General features: G+C 35.1%; 2 protein-coding genes across 4 annotated transcripts; one reads left to right on the top strand and one right to left on the bottom strand.

Annotated features, from left to right (window-relative positions):
• The first annotated feature begins 33 nt into the window (after positions 1 to 33).
• LOC135684841 (uncharacterized) lies at positions 34 to 7,149 on the top strand. Its single transcript, XM_065200525.2, has 7 exons — positions 34 to 1,951; positions 2,403 to 2,461; positions 2,919 to 3,085; positions 3,507 to 3,619; positions 4,002 to 4,057; positions 4,852 to 4,982; positions 5,602 to 7,149. The coding sequence occupies exons 1-7, from the start codon at positions 1,766 to 1,768 to the stop codon at positions 5,829 to 5,831; spliced, it is 942 nt and encodes a 313-aa protein (XP_065056597.2). The 5' UTR covers positions 34 to 1,765; the 3' UTR covers positions 5,832 to 7,149.
• Positions 7,150 to 7,760: 611 nt separating this feature from the next.
• Positions 7,761 to 19,031, bottom strand: LOC148957334 (RCC1 and BTB domain-containing protein 1-like). 3 transcript variants are annotated; one of them, XM_089115521.1, is made up of 16 exons: positions 18,516 to 19,031; positions 16,773 to 16,831; positions 16,192 to 16,485; positions 15,613 to 15,779; positions 14,665 to 14,755; positions 14,019 to 14,086; positions 13,329 to 13,436; positions 12,792 to 12,934; positions 12,517 to 12,580; positions 11,904 to 12,030; positions 11,528 to 11,583; positions 10,963 to 11,033; positions 10,685 to 10,738; positions 10,121 to 10,218; positions 9,493 to 9,623; positions 7,761 to 8,914 (listed from the first exon to the last, which is right to left on the bottom strand). In XM_089115521.1, exons 3-16 carry the CDS (start codon positions 16,415 to 16,417, stop codon positions 8,774 to 8,776), a joined length of 1,545 nt encoding a protein of 514 aa, XP_088971647.1. In that variant the 5' UTR covers positions 16,418 to 16,485; positions 16,773 to 16,831; positions 18,516 to 19,031; the 3' UTR covers positions 7,761 to 8,773. The 3 variants fall into 3 exon arrangements, with proteins under 3 accessions (XP_088971647.1, XP_088971645.1, XP_088971646.1); XM_089115519.1 differs by having other exon boundaries at positions 16,192 to 16,466; positions 18,516 to 18,620; XM_089115520.1 differs by lacking the exon at positions 18,516 to 19,031 and adding an exon at positions 17,942 to 17,962 and having other exon boundaries at positions 16,192 to 16,466.
• Between the last annotated feature and the right edge of the window lie 535 nt (positions 19,032 to 19,566).

The raw sequence follows: 19,566 nt of genomic DNA, 5'->3' as shown, positions 1-19,566 counted from the left end.
TCCGTCACTGCGACAAATATCTGACTCAGTCTTGATCACTGTGCAGATGGAGCTTCCAAAGAACCCTCAGAAAGGTGTTTTTAAGCTTTCAGCTATTTGTTTGAGACAGTGGCAGTCTTAAGGAGGGTCCAGGGCCCGCTTATGGTAGCCAAAAGTTGCCCAACTAAGAAAAAAGATCGAAATTGTAAAGTCCAAGGACCCCGCAGTCCCTAAAACTGCCACTGGTTTGAGATGAGCATCCTTGTTGTTTGGCATCTCAAGTGTGAGGCATTACGAAAGAGTGGAAAAAGGCAGATTCGCATTATATTTCAATGCTAGCACAAAAGAGTATGACATTAAGGAAATGTAATAGCTGTTTTATGGAATAAAGACATAAAACCTTTATTAATTAAATGGCAGTAGTTCGTTTAATTTTACCTTAAAACATTGCACGTGGAAGTCTACTGAAGAATTGATGACTTTGCTTAAAGGTTCTTGAGGAGTTTTTCCGAGTGTATATGATCCTTTTTTATCCAGGTTTACACATGTTTATAAGCAACTAAAGGACTTTGTTGACTTGAGTAGTAAAATTCTATAGGTTTTTTAAAGAACTTTGCCAAAACAAGGTGCCTTATCGCAAAAGAATCATTTTCGTCCGATTTTTTAAAAGAAATTTTCGCGCAGTTGTGGTTTCCTTCTTTTTTGTTAACTTAGGAGTGGGTTTTTTATAATCAATTAGTTTTAATAAGTTGGTCCTATAGAAATGCGCGTCCCTGCACTTGAAAGTAACCTATTTGATTATACCTCCTGGTTCCTTGTTGATTAAATCAGCCTAAAGGAATTCCATCTACAAAGGAGTCTGGTGACCAAGAAAGAAAATTGTTGTGGCAGGTAAATATTAGGATCGTAATTCTGGAAATTGAATTTAGCGATAAACGTAATGTGTAAATGTTCGATACATAGATGCTTGCAATAACCTGTCAGTGCGTGTCAAATATTAAATAAGTAATGGCTTTCCTTTCAAGTTTAATTGCTTATGTTCTGATAATTATCAAGTTGTTTATGCTCGAGGTATTCCGAGGCATTAATATGGAATAAATAAATGGCCATCTCGCTGAAAATGTCGCAAAAGAACAATAATAAACGAACATAAACTGGTCATGTTTTTGCATTGATAATGAAAACCCAGCTCTAGACTTCATTCTCTAGTTTCTTCACGAGCTTGGGAAATGGAAACAGGCTTGACCAGAACCCTGATCTCTATACACTACGATCTTACATTTAAAGAAAGTCACTGAAATGTCTGTCAATTTTGTGGTTTATTTTTAATCTATCTTCCATGCATCGCTTTTTTCAAAACTGGCTTTTGCAAGGTCCACACCGACCAATACAACAAAAGCGATCAATTTTTACCATCGTTTTCAGCATGGCGAAATAAATTAAAGCTCTTGTAATTTGTACACTTCCTCTGCCTGCTTAACATTGCTCTCAGTTCCATGGTGACTACTTCACCTGTTGTCAATGGACAGTAATATTTTTGCATGTTATGATGCAAACCTGCATGAAGGGGAAAAGTTACAGCGTTTACAAGAAGATCCCGGGTTGAAATGCGTCATAGACATGTGCGTGTATTCTTCTTATTCAACTAAGTTTGTTAAATAATTTCGCTTTTTCATCAGTCTAATCAGATATTTCAAAACATTTCTCCATTGGTAAAATGAAATCATGACCCCCCGTCTTTAGTGCCCAAGCTTTCTGATAGTTGGTACAAGTCGGATCTTTGAAGATGGGCTCTCTGACGAGCACCACAATTTTGCTTTGTATATTTTATCTTAATTTTATACTAATACTAAGAGCCAACAAGACAACATTCTCAATAGAACTGGACGAGGAAGTGGCTGTTGTAAACACCTTCTCAAATACAGGTTGCTTTAACTTGTCTGCAAGCCAAGGAAATAGCACAGAGGGCGAGGTACGAAAAAAGTCTTCATAATTACATTTCAAGTTATGTTGTTATCATTCTATTTAAAAGTTACACCTTTCCCTTGTTGCATACGAAAATTTTGCTTGTTCTCTAATTGAAAGGTCCTACAATTTTTTTGGGCCAGTGCAATCTCTTTTCTACTCATCAGTCTGTATCAGAAAATTTCTTTATACAATTCAAGTTATTTAAAATTTACTCCCTCATTAAATGTTCATGCTTCTATGTCTGTAGCAACAGTTAAGGCATATATTCTATAATTCGTTTTCGTTGCAGTTATTTAGATAAATCTTGCATTTTTTCAAATATCTTGGAGCTGTTGAAAACTTGTGCGTTTTATAAGGTAAGACTTTGAATGCCGAGAATTAAAAAGAGGGGTATGATGATAAATTATGCTATTTCATTTTAGACGAAAACCATAACCGTATTTTTTGTTCTGCAGTTGATATCGTTTAATCTTGCCAGAGGAGTTATCACTAATGTTGGATACGATGGTATAAAGTAAGTTTATAATGAAATTCAATTCTGCTACTCCTGATTGTTTTAATACCTGCTTCTTTCAAATTATGTTAGTTTGATGGTTTTCCCCTCAAGGAAAAGTTCAATTTTAAAAACTTTATGTTGTATAAGGAAGACTAACTGGAAAAAAACTTATATTTAAGGGTCTGTTGATTGTAGAATTCTTCCTTGTTTTTGGGCAGATTATCACGAAGTCTTCTGAAGTTTTATATAATGTAACATAATTTTACTGTCCAAACCTTGTTTGCTATACAACGCTTAGAACGCTATTCCAAACAGTTTCAGACAAAATAAGCTAATGTATGTCTCTTAAACTATTATATCTTTTGTTTGTCAGCAGTGTTTTTGGCACCCGTTGTTGCATATCTCTCTGAACAAAGCCGTTTATATTGCTCATTATAACTGTATAGAAATATTTGAAATTTTTGTGTATTTCAAGTCTTCCAGGCAGTGGGGAAACTCTATTATCAATAACAGCCGACTACAAATGCTGCTCGGTCTTTTGTGAACGGTTCAGCAGACAGATATCTGATGGAGAGTGGATCTTTGGAAAAGTAAGGATGCATATAGAAGAGGAAGCGAATGTTGGGATATCTTACAATGGAGGTATGCAGTTCCAATTTTACAAGCAATCCAGGGTCCCCGGGAAAAGTAAGGGTGGACCCCCATTAGTTGACCACTAGGTTTTGTAACTACATGCTTATGAAAAGCATATTCAAAAAGGCAGTAACCCATTTTGAATTGAAATAAATTCAGGTTTCTGTTCACATGAAGTTGATTTGTTTATTTCTAGACGACAAAGAGGTGTAAGATCCAAGTTATTTTCATTGCATTTAATTTTATGAAATGTAGAACACAACAAAACAACACATAAGGGATATAATATAACATTTTATGAAATACAAGAAATATGGAATATTTAATGTAGAATACAAGTTACACGTGTATGAACTTGACCAAAATTCAGTCTTTCAATTAAACTACGTCTATCAGAATATTGATATCAAGAATAACCTTTTCTTTGCAGTTCAAGTTTGCCATGCGTCATACCTCGAAGGCATTTTTGGAAACACTGTTACTTTTAGCCCATTTGCTCTGGAAGGGATTGCCCCGGAATGCATAGGTAGCATTGGTTCCAGAGTAAGTATTTTATCTGATGATATTCTTAAGATATGGTAAAAGAATGGAGTTCCTTATTATCATAAATATGAGATAGCTATCAAAGTTTGCTTTCAGTTGAATGAAAGGGGTGTTACGTTTATTTGAAATAGTTTTGTAAAGATTCCAGTGTCCTAACAAAACTGTGCACACACAATTGTATTGTACCCTGAAGTTATAGAAATTTTACAGAATTGGAACCTTCCTATATGCAAGGTTCCCTTTCACCCCTTACCCCTTTGAAAGCAGTCTGTTTTTATGCAATAGCACGGTATAAAGCTGGTCATTACAATGCACATAACATGTTAATCGATCGTGCAGTATGTTCTGTCTCCTATTGTATAAACGTTTGATAATTTTCTAGAAATATAGACAGTTCAGAGGTGTTGGCAGAGTTGTTGGTATAAGTGCTGTTACAAGGTAAGTTAACCCAAGTTTCACGCAAATGTTGTTCCCTGTGCAAGATTCTGCAAAATGTTGGCCGCCCAACAGCTGTAACCACTTATCAATATCATCGTAAAATGCAAAAGAAATTTAAAAACGACACCTTAATTTCTTCGTGTTTGAATTTTTTGAAGAAAATTCAAGATAAATGCTCGTTGGTTGAGAGAAAATTACAGTGGACTTGCTTCAAAGTAGCTGAGAAAAGGCAGCATGAGTATAGGCCCTTCCCCATCAAATCACTCAAATTCGTCTTGATTCTTTAAAATCTATGAACCTGGCCATCCATTAGCAAAACTCAGCTCTTTTCCTTGCCATATCTCAGTCAGTTGGCAATAGGTTAAACGCTTTTTGTGCTTTTGGAGGCATTGCAAGGTGTTGTTTATAGTTATGTGTTCAAAAGTAAAAGATTTATGACGTCACACTCTATTGTGAAATGACGGAGAAACCGACCAAGAACAAAATAAAGAAATCGTTTCATTTAAGTACTTCTCTCTCGCTACTCCTTTAAGTCTGATTGGTGCCACATCTATAGTTTGATAAGGCGATATTTTTAAGCAATACATTATTGTTTTGTGAATAAATATCAATAGTCTTGATAATCAATGCCACTTTTGAGAAAACTGATGCCACTTTTTATATAAATGTATAGTATTTCACAATAGAAAGAATTTTCACTTCACACGTTGTCTTCAACAAATGTTCCCATCCCAGATAGATAATTGATAACGTAATTATCTTCAAAAGCATCATATGTTATTTGCTTTCTTTAGCTCAAGTACGCTGACTTTGAGATTTGCCTTTGCTCTGTCGCAGTGGTCAAGAGATTTCATGTTGAAATTCATGAAGGAGAATGAACACGGAACTTTGGGTAATGTTTATGCCGAAGTTGTCATTCGCAAAGGTGAGTTATTTCTTGATGGCATGGCCTCATAGTGACGACTCTTGAACTGCGACCACAGGAACTGACATTTAAGGTCCTAGCATTTGCATTTCATGATTCGACACTATATGATCAACAGTTTAAACATGACTTTTGTGCGCTATAGAGATACCCATTTGAAGTGCCAAAGATTTGATAACATTCTGCAACAATCTATCCACAAAAATATCAATTATAAGAGAAGTTTATTGGATAGTGGAAACTGAAAGCAACTCCACACCTTCAATTTAAGAAAAACCTCCAAAAAATTGTTTGATATTTTTGAAAAAATCTTACGAGCAATTTCTCGGTGGTCCTTTTACTGGTAGAACAAAAAAGAAGGACATAGACAAAATTTGTTTGTAGTTAATATGTTAGAGCGCAGCTTCAGTGACCAAGAAACTGTTCACCTTTTCAACGACAATGACTGTACTCTTTCATCAGCTATAAAATGGATATAAGGTTTAATTAATTTATGTGAGAAACTCGAACTGCTGCGGTTTTCTGTGCGATAACTTTCATTGAAATGCCACCTCTGATGCCTGATGATACTCGCATCACATTGATGTTTATTTGAGAAGTAAAATTGTCTATTCCACAGCGCAATACCAACTCTCTGGGCTGGCTGGGAATGGTATATACTTCATTGCTATCACTGGATTTGCTTATGGAATTCTGCTCCTTGCCATTATTCTACTCATGTGCACTAGGTCCAAGAGAGCCTTCTTGAAACAGACATGGATCACCTACAACGAATACCATAAGCTGCACAGAAATGAGTCACCGAAAAACGTTGGAACTGATAACATCGCCTTGCATGATATCAGCTAAACACTTCAAGAACTGTGCTGCATTTTTCCGATAAAGAAAGGTCTGAGGTTGGGGACTGTCAATAGTTAACAGAGCATACCGTGGGGGTTGTGGCTAAAGTAGATCGTCAGGCACCTGCATCAGTTTTACTCTACTTAACTTTTTGCAGAATATAGAGGTAAAAAAAGAAAAGACAGAGGTACATACATATCAACAAAAGCATTTCCTATGACAAAAAATTGAATTCCAAGAAGTAACAACACACTTTTGTGATGGTTTGCATACAACCTTTTCACATCCTCTAGCTTCATGGCATATAAGCATAGTTCCCTTCAATTATCTAAATTAAGGTTTTTGCTTTAGCTAGCTAGCTTTCCAAAGTTGGGTAAAATGATGTAGACACAACAATTTATCATTAAGCTAAGAAAAAGAGTTCTACTAAAATAATTCTACAGAATTGTAGAGTTTTAAGCTCTTAGTCCCGAAAGTATTTTACCTCATAACGCGCCATACGGTTTTGCTTGTTTTAAACTTTGTTATTCAATTGGAGGAGCCAAAATTGATAAAGCAACAAACTTTTCCAAAAGCATGAAAAAATTGACAATGATACTATTTTCGTTTCTTTTCAACGAGAAATGTCTTTGTGCAATTTAAAAGTAGGCCTAAAGAGTATCGAACGCATATCTAAAAATATCCTGATTCTTGATTTATTTTGCATAATTAAGTCTGCCGTTTCTGCTGAATGTGGTCCAAAGACAACCAATGGAATCTAAAATTCAGACCTTAATCTAACTCAGAAAAATTACTCATCTATTGATAGTTTTTTCTCTAAAGACGAGATACGTGACCTTCGTCAAGTTCCATCTCATACTGATAGCTTATGAACCGTAAATAGGATATCATCTGCACCATGGCAATCTTAATAGCCAAAGCACATGGGACTGGAACGCTTTGCATTTTAAAGCTGAGGGTTAATTGAAACTTCAATGTGATATCTTTCCTATATAAATTCGTTTTATTTTGCATTTTGTAATTTTTCGGTACAGTAGAACACCAATATCTTAATTACTATTGCAATGACAGCATGCACAGCACCAAGGGTTTATTATGAGCATTTTTTGCTGAACAATTTTTAATGTATTTGCTGCTTCTAATTAGACAGTGTAAATAATTGACTAGATGCATCAATCTAAAGTAAAATATTTAGATGCGAAAATATCTAAAGCAAAATTTTGTATGTAAGGATTTTTACAAAGTGAGAAATATCAATAGAAATGAATTTATCTATACATAAATTTCGAAAATGCACGTATTTCAAAAGAAACTAAGATTGGTTTTATTCATTTTATCTATTTTAGCATTCTTATATAAAAAACTTAAGCTCGTTCATATTCCAGACATATTGCGACAAGATCTCTTTCGCCATCTTGAAAAGATGACTAATTCCACTGCTACGGATATGGACCCTAGATCATTCTGTCACCTTCTACTTTTCGGAAGTTGCAATTTTGACGCTAATGTTAACAAAATGGTTATAGAGTAAACAGCTTCGTTCATAAATAAAACGAAACGATTTTAGTTTAGATTATTGGATTTTGGCAAAAATTGGATTGAAGCAACACTGTCTCGTGTAAGTACAGTAACTGTTTGCCATGTGCTTGTTATGTGTCTTTTTTGCTTTTGAGTTTGTTGTATTTAACTCTAATTAATATTGTAAGTGCCTTTCATAGTGGAAACTTGGTGACTTTGTGTCTTTTCCGCTATGACTGGCACATCTAAATTATAGTGTATTCAGTTTTAGAATTCATGATAGTAAAAAAAAAAAATATTCAAGACAAACACCCACAGAAACATGAATTAATGAACTCTAGAACAATTCTTTAATTGCATATCCATCAGCATCCATTAGAATGCTGTTCAAGAGAAACATTTAAAAAACTTCGAGCCAACTAACCAAAAGCTGAAAGTATATCTAAAAATACCTAAAGCAAAATTTTGTTACAAAAACATAGAGCATTTATGCGTATCAAAACAAGACTAATTAGACACATATATTTATATCATCAAGACGATCAAGCGTTTTCCAGTTCTGTACCAAGCAGATCTGAGTCCCTGGGAAGTTACTAGTTTTGAGATCTGACCCCCATAACAATAAGGTACAGCTAATCTGCATCTGGAAGTGAAGTGCTACTCAGAATCGATAGTCTGTATGCAATATATAGATAAATTTTCCCTAAAACGTAAAATTCAGTAAATATCAACGAGCCTTCGTCATCATCAATTTTTGCTCACTGTGTACAGAAAAGAGACACCATAATTGGGTTCAAATATGGCAACGGAAAGACTCTCTATCAGTTCATTCCAACGACGAGATTCATTGACAAAACCCTTTTTCTTCATGTTGTCTTGAAAATCTAGGACGCTGTTGACCACCTATGTTTTTAATTGCCGTATTGATTTTCGGGGGCCCGGGGATACTTGATTATACTAAATTGCATGCTGGTATATAAGGCGTAGAGAGACATGCTTTTATCAAAAGAGACATACATCCTAGCAATTATCTAATAAAGAAGACCAACAATGAATTTTTATCTTTATGACCGTAGTTGTGACCTTTGGTTGGTCCTTAGGGCGCAATCATAAGATCTTGTTTAATTTTGGACGAAGAGAAGCATCTGTTTTATGCACTTAACACATTCAGTCCTTCACAAATTTAGTCCTTTGTCCAACCCTAGGTAACCAATCTGAATTCTACCTGTAAGCCAGTCAATAAAGCCAAATAGATTTTGACTTGTTCTTTCCAATCCCTTTAATGAATCCTGCATCAACTAGCTTAGTTATCTTCTTTACAGACAGATAACTTAATACAGGTGAAACAGTGATCTATATCACGTACTTGACGTCAAAATGGTCTTCGTATATGATTTGTGATGCTATAATGTCTATTGGCGTGCAAAGAAAGCTCAACGCTTGAACGCGCCCGCCTCACTTGCTTTTATGATCAAGTTTTTTACCGTTTCACCGTCCAGTGCCTTAAAGGAGATTGTTTGCGTCACAGCAGTGAGGTGACATACAATGAAATGGAAGCAAAAATCCTCCAGGTTCTGCAAGAAAATTAGAGAAATATAGATAGACAAAATTTGTGAGATGGAAGGCCGCTCAAATCTACGGAGTGGTTGCACCAGCATTATAATACAAAGAAAATAGAAACAAGTAAATATGTACAATAAATATACATATATTTATTTTGAAACATTTGCAGGTAGTAGCCACGTCAATTTTCTGACTTGAAACCAAAACGCAAAAATGCTGCCGAATGTAGTAAAATTGGTGAAAAAACTAAAGAAATCTGTTTGTACTGCATTGCTTGCTATTTGATACTACCTAGCTTCCGAATGTAGTTTTTAAGCCACCGATAAGTTATGCCTATCAAGCATTGCCCCAGACCTTTCTTTCGAAGTGACCACGCCTTGTGATTCCTACGTCTAGAATTACAGGCAGCTGGCAACTCTCACTCTAAGGGAAAGTTTGATCATGGCAGGGATTCGAACCCTTTGAATCCACGACCCTAACCACTGTATTTTTACTTCACATTATATGTACTTCTTGATTTGGCAGAAGGTGTAATGAGGTGTGATAACCTTCCAGTTCCTTCACTATAGATTCACCCTAGTGTATTTACCTTGGCGTTGTATTTGATGGCTGCCTCCATTAACATTGCGGCATTCTCTACGGATATGCTCTGCAAAATCAGACTCTCACATTTCTGCTTCAGCTTTTCTTCGCAATACAAATTTGCAAGATCAAGCAGTCCTGTGTGAATGACCAGGAAATATGATTTAAAACACAGTTGTATTCGTAATGGCAACTACGGGTATGAAAAATCCGCAACAAAGCTTTAAGATTGAGTCATGGCAGCCAGTCTACAACAGTGCATCACAGATACATAAATGTGCATCACGGATACAAAAACAATTACAGATACAAACATGCCACAAGACAACCTTTTCAATGCGCTTTACTTTTTGTACAACAATGATAGGCTTTGATCCAGATAAAAATAGTCTTGTTATCAAATGTATAGGTAACAACAAGCTTTAATATACAGAGATCTAAATTTCAGGCCTAAACAAATACTCAAAAACTGGCTTATCATTGGTTTTATAAAATAAACAAGAATTTAATTGATAGAATCAAGCCATATCCCTTTATAACAATGAGCACTGAATCTCTAGTATCACCTTCAAACATTCATTGGAACTATAATCAGTTAATGAAAAAAGAAGCACCATAAACAAAAAAAGACAAACCTATTGCCTCGTGAATGGGCAAATCCACTTCTTCGGTGTAAAGGAATTTAAGAAAAGCTTTGAAAACAATCAAACTGAAGTTGGAAATCTCGATTTCGCTGCAAAGCAAAAGAATAAAAGATATGATGAAAGAATAGAAGCCAAATCAATATGAATGCAGATCGAACAGTCATATGCAAACAATGAAAATTATATGCGGATAATTCAGAAAAAATTCCACAAGACCTTCTTCTTTGTAAAAGCTTCGAAATAAATCTAAACACCCTTCGCACAACCTACGAACAATTTATGAATTGACAATTAAATTTTTCACAAAAATTCTGGCTTATATGCTTATATTTGTCATTTTTAGTATTCAATGTATAAAGGAGCATATTCTTTGATTCACCACCACTCGGATGCTTAATATTACATGGGTAGTACTTCCATTTACAAGATGGCGAGTTCATTGATAATCTTAGGTGTAAAGATGAGAGCAGAGCATGTAACCAATTAGTTATACAACACAAACCGCAAATCTAGCATATAATAGTAGGGAATGTCTTTTATTCGTCAAAACCATACCTTTTTTGGCACTCCTCCCAATGCGACTGCAGCATCGAGCGAAAATACTCACATCTAGTTACGAAAAAAAACATTAATTCAAAGAGGAATATTCGAAACAGCATTACATCTCTGATTTAAAAAGGAAATGTTATTATATACGAAATTCCGAGAGAACGTTTCAAACAGGCATGCACAATTCAACGATTAATAAATAGTGATGAGAACAGAAGGGTCTTCACGCAATTTGAAAAGAGATCTTTTGAAAAAGTTTGAGCTCTTTTGAAAGCAATAATTACCTTATTTTGAGTATCGCTTTATGAACGTAAATTGGCTCCCCTTCAACAAGGAATGTCAGATCAGAACTCTCCTAGAAATCGGAGAAGGAATGTCAGATCAGAACATGTGTCAGATGAACTCTGAAGTGATGAAAAAAGCTATAGAAAACGTTTTTCAAAGAAAGCAACTGAATAAGCTGAAAAAGAAGAGATAGTCCATTATGAAGGTTAAATAAAAAGTGGACAGAGGATTTAATTTCAATAGTTATTCTGAGAAACAGAATGAATATATTGGTCATGTTTATCAGATGAAACACCAGCAGTCAAGGTAATGAGATGCTTTTCAAGAGATTTTGAAAAAGGCAACATAAAACAATCTATAGCTAAACAACAACATCAAAAAGGCAATATAAAATAAAACACACTTTTTAATCAAACTTTTCAGAAAAGTGGGAAAGTTAAACAAAGCTTGGAAAAAATTTTAGAAGCAATTTGCAAAGCGGCAGAAATACAAACCACATAAAACTGTTGCCTTTTTAAAGAATTGGCCAAACTGTTTTTGTTAAATACGCAAAGATATCCTTACCTTGTCATTAAATGCATCTTTTATCGATTCCTTTACACCTTGTCCCGTGCACAAATCTGCAAAGAAATCAACACAGAAAGATTCAAGAAAAAAAAATGCCCAAATTTGAAGTTAAGCTTCTTCATATCATAGAAACAAACTTCATTTATTAACCAAGATTTCTATCTGGACTACAAAAAGATTGGGTGAAGAATCACATTTAAGAAAGCAGGAGACTTGAAAAATCAACCGAGTCTTGTGTAAATGTCCTCTAACTTGCAATGGAAAAAGCTGTTAAAATTTGAAGGGAACTTATAAAGCAAAGAGCAGTAAGTTTACAACTAAAATCATAATTGACAGAGATTCGTTATAGAAAAATGCTGAGAAAATTTCTTACCAACAGTGATGGGTCTAAACATCACCTGTGGCATTCCAAAGCAAGCAAAAACTTCATCAAGGGAAGAGACAGCAACTTTCCGTGGTGTAAGCAGCGTTAATCCATGGCATTGACCCCACATATAAACCTGAAAGATCATAACAATAGACACTATTGGGGAGTGCGAATTTAGTCCTATGCTAGCCATTCAATGCAAAATATTGAGTAACTTACCGTCTTTCATGTAGAAAGCGTTTACGTTGACTTATCTGGAAATATTAACGAAAGTTTGGCTTGGATTATATCCAGTCATTTGCGGGCACATGAGGTAAATCGGAATACCTAATATGTTACTGCCCTATTTAATAAGGCTGTTAAATAATATTTTCGAATCTACCAATATAGCTAAATTTGTAAATAAGATAGAAACATCAAGCAAGCTTCAAAGACAAATTTGTTGACAATCACTCTATATTTACTTAGCGGTAATAGCATTTCAAGTTATTGAAGGATTCAGATTGCGAGTGGGCTTCCTTTGCACTCATTGCAGCTGTTGGATTTATGCCTTTGCAAAACACGAGTCCTACTTTGCTAGTAAAACAAGGGGGCCATATTTTCCATTTTGTTGTCTTACCTTGTTAGAGACAGTTAGGCCAGCTGATATGTGGGTATAATGGTGTGCTGCGATGTCAGACCATCTGAAATTAAGACAAGAAATAGCAAAAGCTAGTAATAACATTTCAAAGCGAGAATCACGAATAATATTTCCATCGCATTACTGCAGGGTTTGAAGCACATATACGTTTCGTAAGATAATGCAGTGTAGTGGTTGACAGGTCAGACATATATATATAAATATGTCAGAAATATTTATATGTGCGCGCAATTGAACAATGCGATATCACTTGCCTGTCTTCCACTGAATTGATCAGGTTCGGCACAGACGTATTCAAAGTGTTGCCAACACCGATTTGACCATATGAGTTGGCACCCCAGCTATAAAGCTCACCAATGTCTGAGAGAGCCAGCACATGTGCCATTCCACAAAGCACCTGTATACAGCAATGGAGCAGAAATACCCAGGTGATACTTTGATTAAGGTCAAACAACTACAAAAATGCACAATTTATTTCGTTGAAGAAATAAACTTGCAAGTTTATCAAACATCGCGATAGGAAGCAACAAAAAATAAAACGCACTTCATTTTGCTCAATTTCTTTAAATCTTTGAGATCTTAAGAAATGTGTTTCCACATTGATATTTAAGTAACCTTACTCTACAATAAGATGCATGCTTATTGCTTAAAATCTTTAGAAAAATGCAAAGTATTTCTCAATGAAAATTTTGAAATCACAATTGTGGTTTTTCCAAAATTTATATGTGAATTAGTCTAGTTCATATGAGAAATTTTTTAACTTTTATACAAATATTCAAAAAATTACAAACTTTGACAATAACTCTTCCACCACCAATAAGCACTTTACATGGCGAGTGCTGATTTGTTGTGTTGCCAATACCAAGCTGTCCATTGCCATTATAACCCCAAGCAAATAACTAGAGTGAAACAAAAACATGATGAGCTGTTTCAGTCTGCAAGTTAGCTCGAGCCCAAAAAACTCAACTGAGTATCTTTTTAATAAACCAATCGATAAAGCAGTTTCCAAAAAGGCAATTAACTATACTATTAAGTGGGAGAACCATCCTTCATTTGCCTACAAGTATGGAAATTTTCCGATGAAGTACCCCTACATAGCAAAAACTCCTTGATTTTGCATTGAAACTTTTCCAAAGAGAAACATTTTTATGACCCACTCGCCCCATGTCTCACTATCGCAACAGTCCTTGATACTATTAGGGGACAAACTATTGGCTTTGGTCAGAAAAAAATAGAGTCACAATTAGACCTCGGAGAATATCCATGTGATCATCGCAAGAAAATTTTTTGCAGGCGTACTTCATAAATTCATAATGGTAAAATAAAGGTTGATGACTATTTGATGACCCTTGTTTTCACTTTTGGATCGGTAAATCAAAATTTTTTCTTGACATACTCTATGCATACACTCCCAACCTTTAATAGGATTTTAATAAAAAAAACAGAAAGGTACAGGAATTGAATTTGACTGCTGAACCAACCTCGCCTTCATCTGTCCGTGCTACTGAAAATGATTGACCACAGGAAACTGATGCAACCTTCTTGCTAGCTACACAACAAAAGACGGAAAGTACGTCATAAACATAAAAAAGGCAGTCTGATAAACATCAACAAAAGACGGAAAATACGTCATAAACATAAAGTCCAGGGCCCAGAACAATATACGCTTTGTGATTTAAAAACAGCATGTATAAGAAAACTGCTCACTTAGCAAACAGGTTTATTAAATCTTATTCAAAAGTTTGATATTTAATTTAAATCTAATGGAAGAAAGTTTCAGAAATCTACCTAACACCGATTCTAAAGAACCCACATTCGATGCATTAAAACTGTAAAAGTGCTACCTGCATATCATTTTAGGATTATGTAAAGACTAGCCATATGGCTATTACCAATCAATATACTTTATTTCTCTCACCAACCATTTCTTTAATAAAACCATTGCTATTATCTTTAAAATATCAGGTCTGTGCAACAACCATCAAGCTATCTCAATTCAACAGTTTCATCATTTTATCCAATGTTACTCAAAAATTTTCATATGCAATGCCATAAATAGAGGAAAAGCAGACAAAGACGGCAATAAGGACATGATATGAGAGCAAAAATTAAGCACAATAACATTACATAATAATCCAAGCGTTCTTTTAGGAATAGTTTGGTTATTGGTGCTTCCAGTGCCAAGCTGTCCACAGTTATTTGAGCCCCAGCCATAAACCTGTAGAAAAGCAAAAACCACTTCAAATTTGTTTCTACCTAGCATCCGAAGGTAGTTTTTAGGGCAGTGAGAAGCTTGTGCTTATCAAGAATTGTCCTTGACCTTCCACTCGATGTGACCACACCTCTTTATTCCTATGCCTAGAATTACAGAGAGTTGGTGACTCTCCTCACTCTGGGTGAGGGTTTGGTCATGCCAGGGACTCAAACCATGGACCCTTGGGTCTGTTGTCAGTGCCTCTAACAACTAAGCCATCCTTGCACCTAAAGTTTGTATGCAGGTTACTTGCTTGGGTCACAAAAGATGACTAGAAATATGTTAATTGATGAGCGTTTTATTCCTCAGAATTAATTGTATTTGGGATTTTGCAAGTGCTGACACAATTGTGAGTGCTCGCTCACATCAACGTAAACAAAAAAGCCTGCCTGGATTAGATCATACAATAGATCTAAAACAAGTACAAGATAAAAAGAGCTGGCAAGTATGGGAAAGCATTATGTTTATCTTAGAAAAAAGCTTGGAAGCCTGTTTTACTTTAATTTACAACAAGATGTCATATTTACAGTCTACCAAATAAAACATTGATGAAAGACTTTGATACCAGTTTTTTAATGGTAACAAAAGAAAGCAAGCTGTAGCAAGGTAAGCAGATGAAAGATTTAGAAATTTACAAACAGCCACCACAAAGACGAAAGAGTGCATCTGCAAACATCAATATTCTGGAGAGATTATACGACCAGTCTTATCGAAAACACGTGGTCAAGCAAACACATTAAGTTTCATCAATTAATACAGGCTAGAACTAATTGGAAATGTTCTACTCTGAACAATAAGTACACAAAAAAGAATTAACATACTTCACCATTAGAAGTAAGAGCAATAGAGTGGTATGACCCACAAGCTGCCTGCAACACTTTCCGGTCACCAAAACATGTCTTTATCAGGACAGGAATAGTTTTCTCACAAGTGCCATGACCCAATTGTCCATAACCTCCATGACCCCAACTGTAAATATCACCAGAATCTAGGATCAAAGAGAAGTCTTCATATAAAAGGGCAAAATTCCTGCTGCACAAGGACCCTGAAGGGCAACTCAAAATGACACCAACATTTTTTTCAGATTACAGTTTTCAATTAGTTTTGTGAATTATTGACATCACATTGAACAGCCAAGAGTCCCCTAGTGTTGTACCTGATACCATCCTATTTTCAATAACATTAGAATCAGAACTATCAAACAGGGAGTGTTGAGTAGAGAATGTCACCCACGTATTTTGGCAAGGTGGCAGAAGAGATCCAAAAATTTGATGAAACCCATTAATTTGATGTGTTAAAAACCCAACTGCGCCTAAACCATACACATAAAGGAAAAGTTCCTTGTTATTTAATGAATTCAATGTATATTTTAGCAACTCAATATAAAAACTTAAACATGCCTGTTACAGCTAAGACATGTGGTCCACTACCATATGCAAAATCAACCAAAACTTTTTGACACAGAATTTCTACTTTTCTTGGTTCCATTGTACTTGTGCTGTCCCCTACCCCAAGGCAACCATTTCCATTGAATCCCAAACTGTAAACATCTCCTGAAGACAAGGTAACCAAGGCTTCATTTCCAGCACCTCCAAACACAAAAGCCTGCACAACTTGATCTGCCATGTCTGATGGCAGAAAGCTGAGAATTGGCCATGATTTTAGAGTTGCAGACCTGTTTGTGAGAAGAGAACCTGGAATCAGACATTGGGAAAACTGAATAGTGCTGCCACAGTTCAAGGCCATTAAAATATGACAAACAAAAATATTCAATTAATAACAACATAAATATAGACAAACAGCCATTTACAAAACAAAAATAGCTTGACTTGACAAAAAAATTAATTATATACATTTGAAAGTATTCATCTCTGAGTTGTATTCAGATGCAGTTTCGAAGGCAAACCTGTCTGAACTCTTAAACATGTTTACCTTGCCTAACATACCTAGTTAATAAACAGATTCTAAGTTGCTAACTCACATGACAAACTGAAAGTGGTCACTTTTCACCAAAAGTCAATCATTCATTTTGAGTGATACCTGAAGATAAAAAGCACATGATCAATAATAAGCAAAATTCTTACAAAGAATTTCTTTTACTGAAAACCTTAAATTTGAAAAGTTTATAATAGCTGCCAGTTCTAATTTAATTTTTCACAGAGCATAAATTGCCCTTATAAGAGACAAGCAAAAGAGTCTCATAAAATTAGATGACACATTAGTTAACATGCTTGGAAAATAAAGATCTTAATATATGATCTTATATAAGCAAAAATGCTGATTAAAATTAGAGTTTTAAAAACCTGAGCAGGAACTGCTGACTGCTGTTTGAAAAGCAGGCCTTTTATGAAGATTTAGGAGCTGAGTTAAGGTGTAGTGATTCCATTCATTCTAATTTTTCCTCACCTATCGCCATCCATTTCTACTTTGTTTATTTTACCTACAGTAATTTCTTCACATCACTACCTCATCACTACACTCTACGAGCATATCACTATGTCAACATTTCCTCTCTTTTGTTTAGGCCCTCATCAACCCTACACATCTACCTAAATCTCAATTCATAAACTATTCACACTTAGCCTAGCCCTTCCTTTCCCACGCTACCTTATTTATTTTACGTAATAAATCACCGCTTATGTATATACCTTTCCAATGGATTTTTAGTTAGTTAGTTTTCATTTCGCTGGAGAAAAGACACACAAAAACACATTAAATTTGTTTTCATTGTGTCGATGGCCTAAGGCAGCGTGTAACAAGAATCAAGATCATAAAGATAAAGCTCGATGAGATCGTACAATTATAACTTATTTATTAATAGTTCATTGTTCCTGCACAGCCACAATTTGACCTATTAAAAAGGTAACTCATTCTGCATTTGAAAAATTTCCCTTGACAAATTTACCATGTTCATATTATTCTTTGTTGAAAATCCTTGAGCAAGAAGTATTAAATGTAAACCTAAAGAATGAAATTCATAAGGGAATTTCTGCATACTCTCACAAAATTTGGGTGGACAAGCCAAGTTGTCAATGTAAGACAATTTATATATATAAAGTTAAAGACATGAAAGGCCAACATGTTAATACTGTGGCTGCAGCAAATCAATTGCTTGGCAAAAAATCCACTAAATAATGTGTGGGCATTAACTGGTGGGTGCAGGCCAAAGCTTTCAGTCTGGCAGGCACCATTTTCTTCTGAATGAATATCCTTTCTGCAACAATAACAAACTAGATACATCCATATGCAGTGCAAGGCTTCCACAAAATTTATGGATTATGCACACTGAAGTATTATAAAATCATATAATGTAGAATATTACATTAGGATATCCTATAATAAGCAATGGAGAGTACTATGATTCATCTCCGTAACAATTTGGAAGGAAAATACTCTTACAACTCTGACTTCCCACATCTTGCAACTAGGAATACATTTTTCTCAGGAAGCAACGATTTTGTGCATGGAGCTGAGATGTACTTGGCACTGACAGAATATCCGAAAGCGGCCATGTATAAGATATTTTAAACACAATTTTTTTTATTTTTTATCGAATCTTGTTATTGGTATCTAATTATTTTGTTCGGGCGAACATAGGGAAAGGAAGATAATTTGCGCTAAAGCAAGATGAAAACATTTCATTCTTCTACCTGCACGCGTATCAAGACGGAAAATAAACTTATGAATCTAAACATGCATAATCGACAGTATCAGAAAGTCTTACACAAGGAATGACCAATTAATCTTTAATTATCCAGAGGACAACCAAGATTCCTTCACCTGCCTTCTTTTCACTGTTTTCAGCCTAGCCTCTTCTTGGGAAAGTGGCTATCATCAAGGAAAATTTTTTTAGCGTTAGAAAGTTTCCAAATGATGACGTCATAAAAATATTCTGTTTAAATTTGAGAGTTTTAGTTTGGACCGACCAACCCTGAAAGAATGCCATGAGATTAAAAGATATCTTTAAATGGACAAAATCAGCAAAATCTTTAAGAAATTTGTCACAGGACCTAACTAGAGTGATTCTGCAGACATATGTCAAAGACCTTAGTGTATCCTATCTGTAACAGAGTCAACTGATTTTACACATTTGGAGATATCTTTCATATTTCATGGTCTAGGTTCGCAAACCTGTCAACCCACCCGATTTCGCCAAGAGGCTTTGCCTGCTTCTTCCCGGTCTCCTAGGTTCTTAAAAATTTCTCATTGTTTCTTATTTCTTTCAACAGAGCTCTTACGAACTCTCAAGCCACATGTATGTTGCAAGTGAGTGTATTTGAAGATACCCTTAGATATACCCTTAGTGAAAATACCCTCATATGGCAAAAGGATACTAAACCCAAATGCACATGTATGCTGATAGGCTTAGAAGACTATGCGTCATACACTGACTCACTCTGACTAATGAAGGTATTAGGAACTAGATCCCTATTGACGTAAAGGCAGTTTTGCCAATAGGCATGTGACTTAAGCAACCAACATTCACTCTTTACCCAACACTTCCTGATTTAGACTGACATTTAAAACTAAATGTACACAAAAATGATTACAATGACATTTTTAAAGACAACATTGTTTTTTTGAGTTTACGGATTTAAGAAAAAGTAAAAATGATTATGAAGAAGTTCTCGTTATAATGTTTGTTGTTAACTGTTTGCCTAGCGCAAGGTTTTAGAGTTTAGACCAATTCCTGTGATCTTTCTATTTTTGACTGAATCTCCATGTTTCTCTAAAAAAAAATTAAAAAACTCCAAAGTTCTGGAAATTTTTGGTTG

Source organism: Rhopilema esculentum, unplaced genomic scaffold (assembly GCF_057945365.1).
Source record: "Rhopilema esculentum isolate cy_ngs unplaced genomic scaffold, ASM5794536v1 HiC_scaffold_34, whole genome shotgun sequence".
NCBI lineage: Eukaryota > Metazoa > Cnidaria > Scyphozoa > Rhizostomeae > Rhizostomatidae > Rhopilema > Rhopilema esculentum.
The sequence above is the reverse complement of the archived record's forward strand: the minus strand, read 5'-3'. Positions and strand labels throughout refer to the sequence as shown.